The sequence below is a fragment of the Salvelinus namaycush genome, chromosome 24 (assembly GCF_016432855.1).
Source record: "Salvelinus namaycush isolate Seneca chromosome 24, SaNama_1.0, whole genome shotgun sequence".
NCBI lineage: Eukaryota > Metazoa > Chordata > Actinopteri > Salmoniformes > Salmonidae > Salvelinus > Salvelinus namaycush.
Window position 1 is genome coordinate 33,060,245 of NC_052330.1, and position 16,428 is coordinate 33,076,672.

At 43.3% G+C, this 16,428-nt stretch overlaps 1 protein-coding gene across 1 annotated transcript in view; it reads right to left on the bottom strand.

Moving 5' to 3' along the window:
* LOC120019189 (neurexin-3b) overlaps positions 1–16,428 on the bottom strand; it is a 520,460-nt gene that overhangs the window by 165,236 nt on the left and 338,796 nt on the right. The window contains exon 13 of the mRNA XM_038962500.1: positions 14,226–14,407. Within this exon, the coding sequence (XP_038818428.1) occupies positions 14,226–14,407 (182 nt within the window). The remainder of the gene's footprint in view (positions 1–14,225; positions 14,408–16,428) is intronic.

Sequence of the window (16,428 nt, forward strand, 5' to 3'; positions counted from 1 at the left end):
GAACTCGTATTCACTACAGAAGTGATATCTCCTAGCCGTTGAGTTAGCAACAGCTAAACGCAGGTTAGGAAGGACAGTCCGAGTATCCCGTCTACTACACACAACGTTCCTCCAACGTATCCCGTGACTACCAGAGACATTCTTCAAAGGACAGAGGACTCGGGTTGGCGGCACGGTCCATCTACCACCAACCTACTGAAGCGCAGCTCAGAGTAAATATTTACTGCATTTTCCTTTTCGAATGGGCGGTAATTTAGAATGCATAAGATACTGTATTTACGATAGCACAGCTCGCCTATGTTCCAGTCTCCCGCTCTTTCACTAGGACTCAGCCCCTTCCCTTTGTGTAACAAGCTGTCATATCTATTCCGCCCGCTAGGGACGTTTGTCTGTATGACGTAATTTGTGATCAAGTTATGATTTAATTGTATATGTGTGATTCTGTGTGATTAGTTAGGTATTTAGTAAATAAATAATTAAACCCAATTTTGTATTGCTGATTCAACTTGTTAGCCAGGATTCTTGCAGATAATCAAGGATTTACAACTTTCAGATGAGACTGAATAAAATGACGATTAATGTGACTGTTATGGATGTAAAATCTTACTAAATCTTTAAGAGTTTATTCGAAAGATAACAGCTCTATAAATATTATTTAGTGGTGTCCCTCTCTAGTTAATTAACATTTACATGATTAGTTCAATCAGGTAATATTAATTACGGAGAAATTATTTTATAGAATAGCATGTCATAGCAATTAATCTGGCATAGTCAAAGACACAACAGTACCGCTTGCCGTGTAGTAGCAGACAGAGCAGTTTATGGCTTGGGTGGCTGGAGTCTTTGACAATTTGTTGGGCCTTCCTCTGACACCACCTGGTATTGAGGTCTGGGATGGCAGGAAGTTCAGCCCCAGTGTTGTACTGGGCAGTACGCAGTACCCTCTATAGCGCCTTGCGGTCAGATGCCTAGCAGTTGCCATACCAAGCGGTGATACAGCCAGTCAAGATGCTCTCAATGGTGAAGCAGGATAATTTTTGAGGATCTGAGAGCCCATGCCAAATTCTTTCAACCTCCTTAGGCCGAAGAGGCGTTGTCGTGCCTTCTTCACGACTGTATTGGTGTGCTTGGACCATGTTAATTCCTTAGTGATGTGGACACCGAGGAACTTGAAGCTCTCGACACGCTCCACTACAGCCCGGTCGATGTGGATAGTGGTGTGCTCGACCCTCTGTTCCACACTTTGCTGCCGAGGCTACCGAAGGCGACAGAGACAGAGAGAGAGCTCTAGGGGTGTAGGGGATTTAGGGGTGTCTCTGGCGGTGATATGGCGCCTAGCTTTGTCTCTGAAAAGCTGCCTGGCACATCGATCCCACGGCCCTGTGATCTTTCATTACTCATCTGGTCAGAGCAGGCGTCTCATCAATCACACTGACTAACAGACTAACAGACTCAGACGTACACAGAGGAAATGAGAAAATAGCCGCAGGCTTGACGTCTTTCTCTAGACAAAGTTTAGAGTTTTGATCTATGAGAGGAGTGTCATCCTGTCTGTCAGTTTAACCTTGCTACTGATGAGTGTCAGATGCACTGGGATTTACAACAGTTACTCTGAGACTCATAGAGCTGATACCTTATACAGAGAAGAGAAGTGATCAGCTGGGATGTACAGTACACAAAATGATCAAAAGTATGTTGACACTTGCTTGTCGAACATCTCATTCCAAAATAATGGGCATTAATGTGGAGTTGGTCCCCCCATTGCTGCTATTACAGCCTCCACTCGTCGGGGAAGCCGTTCCACTAAATGTTGGAACATTGCCGCGGGAACTTGCTGCCATTCAGCCACGAGCATTAGTGAGGTCAGGCACTGATGTTGGGTGATTAGGCCTGGCTCGCAGTCGGCATTCCAATTCATCCCAAAGTTGTTCGATGTGGTTGAGGTCAGGGCTCTGTGCCAGCCAGTCAAGGTCTTCAACACCGATCTCGACAAACCATTTCTGTATGGACTTTGCTTTGTGAACAAGGGCACTGTCATGCTGAAACAGGAAAGGGCCTTTCCCAAACTGTTGCCACAAAGTTGGAAGCACAGAATGATCTAGAATGTCATTGTATGCTGTAGCGTTAAGATTTAAGGGGCTTAGCCCGAACCATAGTCCCAGACCATTTTTCCTCCTTCACCAAACTTTTCACTATGCATTGGGGCAGTTAACGTTCTCCTGGCATCCGCCAAACCCAGATTCGTCTGTCAGACTGTCAGATGGTGAAGCTTGATTCATCACTCCAGAGAAAGTGTTTCCACTGGTCCAGAGTACAATGGTGGTGAACTTTACACCACTCCAGCCGACACTTGGCATTGTGCATGGTGGTCTTAGGCTTGTGTGCGGCTGCTCGGCCATGGAAACCCATTTCATGAAGATCCCGACGAACAGCTATTGTGCTGATGTTGCTTCCAGAGGCAGTTTGGAACTCAGTAGTGAGATTTGCAACCGGGGACAGACGATCACTCGGCGGTCCCGTTCTGTGAGCTTGTGTGGCCTACCAATTCACGGCTGAGCCGTTGTTGCCCCTAGACGTTTCTACTTCACAATAACAGCACTTACAGTTGACCGGGGCAGTTCTAGCAAGGTAGAAATTTGACGAACTGACTTGTTGGAAAGATTACACCCTATAACGGTGCCATGTTGAAAGTCACTGAGCTCTTCAATAAGACCATTCTACTGCCAATATTTGTCTATTGAGATTGCATGGCTGTGTGCTCAATTTTATACACTTGTCAGCAACGGGTGTGGCTGAAATAGCCTAATCCACTAATTTGAAGGTGTGTCCATATACTTTTGTGTATATATAGTGTATGTGAACAACCAATGCTAATTTGACATCCTGTCTCTAAGAGGGACAACAACACTACTTGACAAAAAAAACAAGAAGCAGTTAAATGTGAAATTCAGTGGCATATCTATGGTGCCAACACACATCCACCGAGGCTAGTCTGATCCTGAATGTACTAATGTATTTCCATCCTGTGAGAGATGCAGACTCGGTCTCGACCTTTAAGTCTTTATTGAAGACTCATCTCTTCAGTAGGTCCCATGATCGACTGTATTGTGGCCCAGGAGTTTGAAGGTGAACGGAAAGGCACTGGAGCAACGAACTGCCCTTGCTGTCTCTGCCTGGCCGGTTCCCCTCTCTCCACTGGGATTCTCTGCCTCTAACCCTATTAGAGAGGCTGAGTCACTGGCTTACTGGTGCTCTTCCGTCCCTAGGAGGGGTGCGCCACTTGAGTGGGTTGAGTCACTGACGTGATCTTCCTGTCCAGGTTGGCACCCCCCTCGGGTTCGTGCCGTGGGGGAGATCTTCGTGGGCTATTCTCGGCCTTGTCTCAGGATGGTAAGTTGGTGGTTGAAGATATCCCTCTAGTGGTGCGGGGGTTGTGCTTTGGCAGGTGGATGGGGTTATATCCTGCCTGCTTAGCCCTGTCCAGTGGCATCATTGGACGGGGTCACAGTGTCTCCCGACCCCTCCTGTCTCAGCCTCCAGTATTTATGCTGCAATAGTTTATGTGTTGGGGGGCTAGGGTCAGTCTGTTACATGTAGAGTATTTCTCCTGTCTTATCCGGTGTCCTGTGTGGATTTAAGTATTCTCTCTCTAACTAATTCTCTCTTTCTCTCTTTCTTTCTCTCTTTCTCTTTCTCCCGGAGGACCTGAGCCCTAGGACCATGCCTCAGGACTACCTGGCATGATGACTCCTTGCTGTCCCCAGTCCACCTGGCCATGCTGCTGCTCCAGTTTCAACTGTTCTGCCTGCGGGTATGGAACCCTGACCTGTTCACTGTGATTACTATTATTTGACCATGCTGGTCATTTATGAACATTTGAACATCTTGGCCATGTTCTGTTATTATCTCCACCCGGCACAGCCAGAAGAGGACTGGCCACTACATGTAGCCTGGTTCATCTCTAGGTTTCTTCCTAGGTTCCAGCCTTTCTATGGAGTTTTTCCTAGCCATCGTGCTTCTCCACCTGCATTGCTTGCTGTTTGGAGTTTTAGGTTGGGTTTATGTACAGCACTTTGTGACATCAGCTGATGTAAGAAGGGCTTTATAAATACATTCGATTGATTGATTGATCCTTCCTTCTCTCTCTTTCTCTCCCTTTCTCCCCCTCTTCTTACTCAATCTCCCCCTACTTACTCTTCCTCCTTCACTCTCTCCCTATCTCTCTCTCTCCCTCCCTCTCTCTCCTACTAAGGGTAATGTGAAGTCATGCATTACAACAGAGCTGCTTTGGAACACAACCATCTGTCCAACATGTTGTCGAAAAGCAAAGTAAAGTTAAAAAAAACAGACACTGTTTCTCTTTGAACTGTTTTCATCTTGGACCATGAACATGTACATCACGGGGACTTGCATAGGGCTGGGGCCAGAACCAGGGGGAAACAGCGTAATTATCTCTCTCGCTCGCTCTCTCGCTCTCCTGGAGAAGTTGGCAGACTCAGCATGCTATATTACCATTCCCAGAGTGCATTGGGGTCGGGGTTGTTTGACTGAAAGCCACATCTCCCCTTGGAACCCTCAGATCGTGTTTGGAGTGTGAGCACCGCTGGTCCGCTGTGTTTGTGTTTGAGACACGTTCTTGTAAACGATGTGTTTGTATGTGTGACACTAAGAGCATAAGGTCTCTGTAGCGATAGCGTCAGACAACACGGCTGGAGAGTGTGTGGGAATGTTTCAGGAGGATAGAGAAAAGGATGGTTGGCTGCCGAACAACGTCTTCAATTATTGATCAACACGGTGCCCAAGTCCCATGTCCCAGTTCCATAATATCCTCCATGTCAACACCGGAGTGGCACTGCTGTCACAGCCAATATTAACACTCAGTCACATGACCTAGGCCTAGTTTCATTCTATATGAGTGATATTTAGCTGATGATCATTCAAATGGACTGCCATCACTCACACACCTCAATACAAATGGACTGCCATCACTCATCTACCTCAATACAAATGGACTGCCATCACTCATCTACCTCAATACAAATGGACTGCCATCACTCATCTACCTCAATACAAATGGACTGCCATCACTCATCTACCTCAATACAAATGGACTGCCATCACTCATCTACCTCAATACAAATGGACTGCCATCACTCACACACCTCAATACAAATGGACTGCCATCACTCACACACCTCAATACAAATGGACTGCCATCACTCACACACCTCAATACAAATGGACTGCCATCACTCACACACCTCAATACAAATGGACTGCCATCACTCATCTACCTCAATACAAATGGACTGCCATCACTCACACACCTCAATACAAATGGACTGCCATCACTTACACACCTCGATACAAATGGACTGCCATCACTCACACACCTCAATACAAATGGACTGCCATCACTCACACACCTCAATACAAATGGACTGCCATCACTCACACACCTCAATACAAATGGACTGCCATCACTCATCTACCTCAATACAAATGGACTGCCATCACTCACACACCTCAATACAAATGGACTGCCATCACTCACACACCTCAATACAAATGGACTACCATCACTCATCTACCTCAATACAAATGGACTGCCATCCCTCATCTACCTCAATACAAATGGACTGCCATCACTCATCTACCCCAATACAAATGGACTGCCATCACTTACACACCTCAATACAAATGGACTGCTATCACTCACACACCTCAATGCAAATGGACTGCCATCACTCATCTACCTCAATACAAATGGACTGCCATCACTCATCTACCTCAATACAAATGGACTACCATCACTCACACACGTCAATACAAATGGACTGCCATCACTCATCTACCTCAATACAAATGGACTGCCATCACTCATCTACCCCAATACAAATGGACTGCCATCACTTACACAACTCAATACAAATGGACTGCTATCACTCATCTACCCCAATACAAATGGACTGCCATCACTCACACACCTCAATACAAATGGACTGCCATCACTCATCTACCTCAATACAAATGGACTGCCATCACTCATCTACCTCAATACAAATGGACTGCCATCACTCATCTACCTCAATACAAATGGACTGCCATCACTCACACACCTCAATACAAATGGACTGCCATCACTCATCTACCTCAATACAAATGGACTGCCATCACTCATCTACCTCAATACACATGGACTGCCATCACTCACACACGTCAATACAAATGGACTGCCATCACTCATCTACCTCAAAGGCTATGTCAAGCCAGTATAACATGGATCATACACTGATGTCTTCTGAAAAAGCTGCACAGGCTTTTATACAGTTAAAGTTAGTATATTGCAATCTCTCTCCATATTTCCTTGGAGAGAAAAGGATATGAAAGAGTAATATTACAGAGACTGATGTTATCAGGCTCATGAGTAATAACCATGGCAATGTTGATCTATTCCACTGAGGTACTGGAACCTCAATATAGACCAATACATCCTACACAAACACACACACACACACACACATACATAAACACACACACCAGGTCAACCGGCCCTGTGTGCCTCTCATCTTATCCCCCTGATATCACCGCCGGTTCCAAAATGACACCCTATTCCCTACATTGTACAACACCGGCTCCGACACTCGTCAGATGTGGCTTGAAAACTATTACGGACTACAAAGGGAAGCACAGCCACGAGCTGCCCAGTGACACAAGCCTACCAGATGAACTAAATAACTTCTATGCTCGCTTCGAGGCAAGCAACACTGAAGCATGCATGAGAGCATCAGATGTTCCAGACGACTGTGTGATCACGCTCTCCGTAGCCGATTTGAGAAAAACCTTTAAACAGGTCAACATTCACAAGGACACAGGGCCAGATGGATTACCAGGACGTGTACTCCGAGCTGGCTCTGACCAACTGGCAACCTGTCCCTGACAAGTCTGTAATAACAACATGTTTCAAGCAGACCACCATAGTCACTGTGCCCAAGAACACCAAGGTAGCCTGCCTAAATGACTACCGACCCGTAGCACTCACATCTGTAGCCATGAAGTGCTTTGAAAGGCTGGTCATGGCCCCACATCAACACCATTATACCAGAAACCATAGACCCACTCAAATTTGCATACCGCCCCAACAGATCCACAGATGATGCAATCTCTATTGCACTCCACACTGCCCTTTCCCACCTGGACAAAAGGAACACCTACAGTATGTGAGAATGCTATTCATTGACTACAGCTCAGCATTCAACACCATAGTGGCCTCAAAGCTCATCACTAAGCTATGAACCCTGGGACTAAACACCTCCCTCTGCAACTGGATCCTGGACTTCCTGACGGGCTGCCCCCAGGTGGTAAGAGCAGGTAACAACACATCTGCCACGCTGATCCTCAAGACTGGGGCCCCTCAGAGGTGGGTGCTCAGTCCCCTCCTGTATTCCCTGTTCACCGATGACTACCGAAGACACAACAGTGGTAGGCCTGATCAACGACAACGATGAGACAGCCTATAGGGAGGAGGTCAGAAACCTGTCAGTGTGGTGCCAGTAGAACAACCTCTCCCTCAATGTGAAAAAGACAAAAGAGATGATTGTGGACTACAGGGAAAGGAGGACTGAGCATTCCCCCATTCTCCTTGAAGGGGCTGTAGTGGAGCAGGTTGAGAGCTTCAAGTTCCTTCAGGTTCCTTCACATCATGGTCCAAACACACCAAGACAGTCGTGAAGATGGCACGACAACGCCTATTCCCCCTCAGGAGACTGAAAAGATTTGGCATGGGTCTTTAGATCCTCAAAAAGTTCTACAGCTGAACCATCGAGAGCATCCTGATGGGTTGCATAACTGTCTGGTATGGCAACTGCTCGGCCTCCGACCGCAAGGCACTACAAAGGGTAGAACGTATGGCCCAGTACATCATTGGGGCAAAGCTTCCTGGCATCCAGGACCTCCATTCCAGGCGGTGTCAAAGTAAGGTTCAAAACATTGCAAATAATCCAGCCAACCTAGTCACCCAGGGCCTCAACATCATGTTCTAACACTGTTGTGAGCAGAACCTAAGCAATCAGCATTAACTACTAGCAGGTGATGGCATTCACAGCCGACCTCTCAGACGAGCTCCAGCTAGCCGTTTCTACACAATAGGATGCATGTTCTCTTGTCTGGAATGGGCTTTTCAATTACCTACAACTTTTTCCATCTGAATCAAAGTGGGGAGGCTCAAGCGGGTAATGGAATTCATTGTGCGATTGCAGCATTAAAAAGCCTGTCTGATTGCCTGGTACTGTATGCTGGATCTGAAGGCTCCTTGGAAGGGTGGGAGAGAGACCGAGAGGGAGGGAGGGAGGTAGGGAGGGAGGGAGGGAGGGACAGTGTATGTTGAAGTGCTAGAGGTGTCAGGGAGGAGAGGAGTTGAGGGAAGAAGAGCACGAGAGGCGAGGAAGAGCAGGAGAGGCGAGGAAGAGGAGAAGATGGGAGGAGTGTGTGTTGAAACAGCCTCTCAGTGATGTGACGAGGCACCTATGGGTTTGGCTCATGCAGACAACAGATAGAAATAGTTCATGGAGAGTAAAGAAACAAATAAAACTAAATATTTGCCCTTGTGCTGTCCAACATGGTCTATTTATTGACTATTGTTAGGTTCTTATTTTCAGAGTAAATAACTCAATGGACGCTAGAGAAGCTTAACCAAGTTTAATTCTTCCCAAAGTGTCGACACAGCTGCATTCAAACGTCACATGTTTCCACCACCACAAGTTATATATACTCCAATTTAGGCACTCCTCCTTCTCTCCAGTCCTTCCATCTGTTATGGTCCGACAGGAAGAGGAAGTGATGGGTTAATAAACCATTCCTTCTCCCTTAAGGTCACCTGACCTCGAGCCCCTTGATGTCTAATCCAAAGCTCTCCACCGGTATCACCTATAGTATTCCTGTGACTGCCTCCTGTCCACCCAGCACATTCCAAAGCCATCTGTCTCCTACAGATAACCATTCTCTATCACACTATAGTATTACTGATGTAACAACCATTCTCTATCACTCCTCAGATACTATAGTATTACTGATGTAACAACCATTCTCTATCACCCCTCAGATACTATAGTATTACTGATGTAACAACCATTCTCTATCACCCCTCAGATACTATAGTATTACTGATGTAACAACCATTCTCTATCACCCCTCAGATACTATAGTATTACTGATGTAACAACCATTCTCTATCACCCCTCAGATACTATAGTATTACTTATGTAACAACCAGTCTCTATCACTCCACAGATACTATAGTATTACTGATGTAACAACCATTCTCTATCACCCCTCAGATACTATAGTCTTACTTCTGATCATGTCTCTAGTATAGAAATGTTAAAAGTTTACCCCAGAATCCAACTCTATATATACCAAAAGATACGTCCCTCATCACAACACCGAGACATCTGAACACCAACGTGCACAGAAATACCCATCTTTTTTTAGACTATGTCTCAAAAGGATTTCGTGCCGAGGTATACTCTCTCTCTCTCTCTCCCTCTCTGTCTGTGTGGCATGTCCTGGGTAAGCTTTACCTGCAGCTATCTACATTCCCTGGCGTGATACTGTGTGAGTCACGACCAACACATCAGTCCCTGGGCTGCAGGGAGCTTTATTATGGGTTTAAGAGGAGAGGGGACATACAGTACAGTGCTTATACAATCTTCTAGAACACACCACAACACACAGTGACCATGCTACAAGTTATAGCGCTTCACCGGTGATTCCTCGCGGTAGGTTTAACCACTTTTTAAACAGTTTAGTTTAAAATGTTGCTGTGCTGTTATAAAACTCTGAGCTGTTGTTAACAAAGAGTAGCTTCTTGGCTGGAGCCTCTGTAACTACGGAAACGCTCAGTGCTTTTCTGTTTTATGCTGTGCATAAGCAGTAGTCCTTAAACGGTCTATACCAATTTGAGAAAAATGGGTATTAACGGTTCTCTAGTCTATAATGAGGGAATTATTCAGAGCGTCCTAAAGCTCAGCCATTTAAATCGTCCATTTTATTAGATTATTAGACAAACTGGATAAGAAACAATGTGATTTCAGCTCGACCAAAACAAGCCTTGAGCTAGCTGTTCAGAGATGGAGAAAGAGAGAGAGAGAGATGGATAGAAAGAGGGAGAGAGACAGAGAGTGAGAGAGAGAGATGGAGAGAGAAAGAGTGAGCTAGTGGCGGAGAGAGAGAGAGAGAGAGAGAGAGAGAGAGAGAGAGAGAGAGAGAGAGAGAGAGAGAGAGAGAGAGAGAGAGAGAGAGAGAGAGAGAGAGAGAGAGAGAGAGAGAGAGAGAGAGAGAGAGAGAGTGATTAAAATTAGGCCTCTGAATCTTTACTCTCTTCATAAGAACCTTTCATTCCTGCTACAAGGCCCCAAATCATCCAGCAAAAATATACCATTACATCAGATGTTACTAGTACAGAACCATAGAAATAGAATGACTAGAACGACCACAACGGGATATTTATTTCCTATTTCTATGGTACTAACTAGCCTTACCAACAGGTTTTTGTATAATATCAAGGCATAATACAAATAGATGCTTTAAAGATGAGAGGATTACAGAAATACAACATGTGATTAATAGTTTGCGTGACTCCGATTACTTAAAAACCAGATAACGCATGTCCTCCGTACCTTTTCCAATTCCATTCTTCGTTGTCATTATAAACATATCAGCTCCAAAGAGCAGTCCCACAGAGCCCTCTTGGCCATGTCTTCGCAACGGTAGCTAGCTAATCTTCAACGTCCTACTGTGTGCTATTGCACCGTCGCTGATCCTACAACATACATCAGCTTATTATCCTAAAGGCTAAAGGATCCCTGAGGGGCTGGATAATTGGGGAAGACCTTTGGTTAGACTTTAGTCCGGTCACTGCGCACACACACACACACACACACACACACACACACACACACACACACACACACACACACACACACACACACACACACACACACACACACACACACACACACACACACGTGCACTCACGCACACACAGAGACAAGCACAGACACATACTGTAATAATTGTACCCTTTTCTATTTGATTGAGCAGCAGCTGCCATTTTGAATCATTATCTTTAATGGATCATGGATGGATAATGGCTTTATTGAAGGCACTGTGATTGGAGGTCTTGGGCTATCAATGAGCTAAGGTCATTCTTAACTAACCTTTACGTAAGTCATTGAGAACCAATTCTATTCTACAACAATTTGCTGACATTTCCATTCAACCATTACAGGATCAAAATATATACAGTACATCTCTTCAAATCTACAAGAGAGACCTATTGGAATTATCAGTGAAATTATTAGCCTGTGTTAAAATGGAGGGCATACTATGAATATTTGTGGCATTAATTTGTCAAATACAATTATATTTTATGATAAATTAATTTGTGATCTGACAGGAATGAAAACCTTTGCTGCTAACAACTTGGAGGCAATTTAAAACAGATGAAGCTTGGCTGGAGAAAGACAGTCAGCTCTGATTAAAAAAATGCTTTGATTTCCTTCCTATCGAGGTTTCTGCATTTACCAAACCAGATAAAGTGAGGAGAGGCATTTTCCATCTTTTCATCTCTGACCCCACTCCTCTTCTTTTCCTGCTCTCTCTCTCTCTCTCTCTCTCTCTCTCTCTCTCTCTCTCTCTCTCTCTCTCTCTCTCTCTCTCTCTCTCTCTCTCACTCTCTCTCTCTCTCTCTCTCTCTCTCTCTCTCTCAGACACACATTCCTCTAGACTGTAAAGCAGCTGAAATCGGTGCATGGCCTTCATGTTGTGTGACCAGATGGCGAGGTTGGAGCAGTGTACATCCAACAGCTCGTTGCAACACGCTCACTTCAGAGATGAGGGGAGTCTTTAAGGAGAGACAGGCACTCAATCTGTTGGCGCGGTAGTATCCTCTCTTCATCCCTGTCTCCTCAACATCACTACTTTCACACCACATCAACACATTCCTCTGCCACCTTTCCAAGGAAGTTTGGTAAATCTATAGTCGGTGGACATCTTTGCTGATTATCATGTAAATAAGTAAACAACATCAACAACAGCATAAGGATGTCATGAGATATTAATGTTGGGATGCACAGCTGATTGACACGGGGTTTCCATGGCACAGTGACACACATGTGTCAGATAGACATGGTTTATTAACTAATTATGTCTGGGAGTTATTAAGATCCACTTCGTTGTGAGAGAATTGCGTGACAGATAACTGTAGAAGACAAGGGACGTGCTGTCATATGTCTTATAGATGTGCCTCTGTTAGAAACGATCTGCTTCAACCATTTTCATTGTGGGTCACTGTTTAGAAACATCACAACAGTTTAACTCTGGTCCTGGAGTCAATCAATAACGTAATTATCAGCTTACAAACAGGGAGAAGTATCAATAAATTAAATATTAGCTGAGAACCAGGGAGAAGTATCAATAAATTAAATATTAGCTTAGAACCAGGGAGAAGTATCAGTAAATTAAATATTAGCTTATTACCAGGGAGAAGCATCAACAAATTAAATATTATCTTAGAACCAGGGAGAAGTATCAATAAATTAAATATTAGCTTATTACCAGGGAGAAGCATCAATAAATTAAATATTAGCTGAGAACCAGGGAGAAGTATCAATAAATTAAATATTAGCTTAGAACCAGGGAGAAGTATCAATAAATGAAATATTAGCTTAGAACCAGGGAGAAGTATCAATAAATTAAATATTAGCTGAGAACCAGGGAGAAGCATCAATAAATGAAATATTAGCTTAGAACCAGGGAGAAGTATCAATAAATTAAATATTAGCTTAGAACCAGGGAGAAGTATCAATAAATTAAATATTAGCTGAGAACCAGGGAGAAGTATCAGTAAATTAAATATTAGCTTATTACCAGGGAGAAGCATCAATAACTGAAGTATTAGCTTAGAACCAGGGAGAAGTATCAATAACTGAAATAACAGTTTAGAACCAGGGAGAAGTAGCAATAACTGAAATAACAGTTTAGAACCAGGGAGAAGTAGTAATAACTGAAATAACAGTTTAGAACCAGGGAGAAGTAGCAATAACTGAAATAACAGCTTAAAACCAGGGAGAAGTAGTAATAACTGAAATAACAGTTTAAAACCAGGGAGAAGTAGTAATAACTGAAATAACAGCTTAAAACCAGGGAGAAGTAGTAATAACTGAAATAACAGTTTAAAACCAGGGAGAAGTAGTAATAACTGAAATAACAGTTTAGAACCAGGGAGAAGTAGTAATAACTGAAATAACAGTTTAGAACCAGGGAGAGAAGTAGCAATAACTGAAATAACAGCTTAAAACCAGGGAGAAGTAGTAATAACTGAAATAACAGTTTAAAACCAGGGAGAAGTAGTAATAACTGAAATAACAGTTTAAAACCAGGGAGAAGTAGCAATAACTGAAATAACAGTTTAGAACCAGGGAGAAGTAGCAATAACTGAAATAACAGCTTAAAACCAGGGAGAAGTAGCAATAACTGAAATAACAGCTTAAAACCAGGGAGAAGTAGTAATAACTGAAATAACAGTTTAAAACCAGGGAGAAGTAGTAATAACTGAAATAACAGTTTAAAACCAGGGAGAAGTAGTAATAACTGAAATAACAGTTTAAAACCAGGGAGAAGTAGTAATAACTGAAATAACAGCTTAAAACCAGGGAGAAGTAGTAATAACTGAAATAACAGTTTAAAACCAGGGAGAAGTAGCAATAACTGAAATAACAGTTTAAAACCAGGGAGAAGTAGTAATAACTGAAATAACAGTTTAGAACCAGGGAGAAGTAGCAATAACTGAAATAACAGTTTAGAACCAGGGAGAAGTAGCAATAACTGAAATAACAGCTTAGAACCAGGGAGAAGTAGTAATAACTGAAATAACAGTTTAAAACCAGGGAGAAGTAGTAATAACTGAAATAACAGCTTAAAACCAGGGAGAATGGAAATTACTTTAACTACTACAGTAAGGAGTCACTGTAAATACACTGAGGCCCCTGAAAACCTGGCAATTTAGTAGTAAAACGAACAATGTAGTGCTGGATGTCGTCTCCCTGTCGAGGGTTAGATAGGAGCACAGTGTAGACTGAAGGGTTAGTCCCGTGTGGCTCAGTTTGTAGAGCACGGCACTTGCAAAGGCTATAGGGCACACAGTAGTAGTCTAAAAGGTAGCTTACGATGTGTAGCATGATGTAGTCTCCTAGTCGTGGAGCGCTGTCGATGCGAACCAGGATTCCATCATTGATGGTGGTGCTGAAGCCCACAGCCAGACGGTCGGTACGTGTGCTGGGCCTCTCGTTGTTAGGCCATGTATACGTGATCAGACCCCCGCCCTTACCGAAGATATACGTGGTACCAGCTGCAGAGAGACAGGGAGAGAGATGTTTTAGAAAAACTATATTGGTAAATTTCAGCTAATTGTAGATAGTGAAGATAAAAACATCACCTCATGGAAAAAGAGAGAGCGAGGGAGGGGGGCGAAAGGGAGAGAGAGAGAGAGAGAGAGAGAGACTGAGAGAGAGAGAGACTGAGAGAGAGAGAGACTGAGAGAGACAGAGAGAGAAAGAGAAAGAGAGAGACTGAGAGAGAAATAGACTGAGAGAGACTGAGAGAGAAAGAGACTGAGAGAGAGAGAGAGAGAGAGAGAGAGAGAGAGAGAGAGAGAGAGAGAGAGAGAGAGAGAGAGAGAGAGAGAGACTGAGTGAGAGAGACTGAGAGAGAGAGACTGAGAGAGAGAGACTGAGACTGAGAGAGAGAGACTGAGAGAGAAAGAGACTGAGAGAGACTGAGAGAGAAAGAGACTGAGAGAGACAGAGAGAAAGAGACAGAGAGACTGAGAGAGAAAGAGACTGAGAGAGAAAGAGAGAGAAAGAGAGAGAAAGAGAGAGAAAGAGAGAGAAAGAGAGACAGAGAGAACGAAAGAGAAAAAGAGACAGAGAACGAAAGAGAAAAAGAGACAGAGAGAACGAAAGAGAAAAAGAGACAGAGAACGAAAGAGAAAAAGAGAGGTACAAGCTTATCGGTGTAGAACACTACTACTTGGGGTCAACCCATGACATGAATTGAAATTGGAATTGGCCACAGAAATCTGAATTTTAATTGAAATGGAATTAAAGGAAGTAGAGTTGAATGAAAGCCAATTCAAATCAATTCAACTGAGACATGTAACATATGAGTGTCATTCCTTTGACCAATACCTCAATAAATATACTATTTCAAATATTAGGTTGATGGTAACTCTGTATTTTTGTCATGAGATGTTAGGTTGTTCCGTTCCATTCTGGAGTGTTCTAACTTAATGCATTCTGGGATATATACGTGTATTTATTTAAGAACATCTTAAGTGAATTATGAATTATTATAGACAACCTACACAATTATTTAACAATATTTTCAGACCATTGGAATTATTTAAAACTTTAAAGAATTTGATTAAAAAAAATGAAATGTAAGAATGTAACAACATAGTATTGGTAACCATAAATTCTGTCAAAATAAATGTGATTTATGGAATACATTATCCATTTGAATTTCAATTAATTAACATCTGTGGGGTTTGGCCAATTCAAAATCAATTCAAATTGAAGAATTGAATTGGAATTTAAAACCAATTTCCAACTCAATTGAGAAATGACCCCAACCCAGACACCAGGATGGTGCGGTCACATTTATCCTCCAAAGCGGATTCACCTTGTTTGTGATAAAAGCCATAAAACCAAATCCTCCCAAATCACAAAGTCAATGGTGTCAAGGCAAAGTCCTCCATGTTCTAAATTCTAATCGTATTCAGAAAGTTGACCACATGAGATGGGAGACTACAGATCCCAGGGTGCATTTTGTGACCTAAAGCAACTCTTTAAAATAGTCCCTGCCTGGGAATAACAGGCACAGAGGCTAGCAATCCAATAAGTCTCCCAATCCTCATGTATTAAACATAAGCCTGCAAACCAAGAACAAAGGCTGGTAGTAGGAAACAAATGGAAGAACCTTCCTCTGGTTTAATTTAACATATGCAGAGTGAGAAAAAGGGTACAAAGCCTGAAATACATTGTCTATTAGAGAGAGAGAGACACATACAGACAGACAGACAGACAGACAGACAGACAGACAGACAGACAGACAGACAGACAGACAGACAGACAGACAGACAGACAGACAGACAGACAGACAGACAGACAGACAGACGAGAGACACAGACAGATTGAGACACAGCCAGAGAGAGAGACAGACTGACAGAGACACAGACAGAGATAGACACAGACAGAGAGAGACACAGACAGAGAAAGCGAGACACAGACAGAAAGAGAGAGAGAAAGAGAGAGACACAGAAAGTGACACAGACACATACAGAGATAAACACAGACAGAGATAGACACAGCC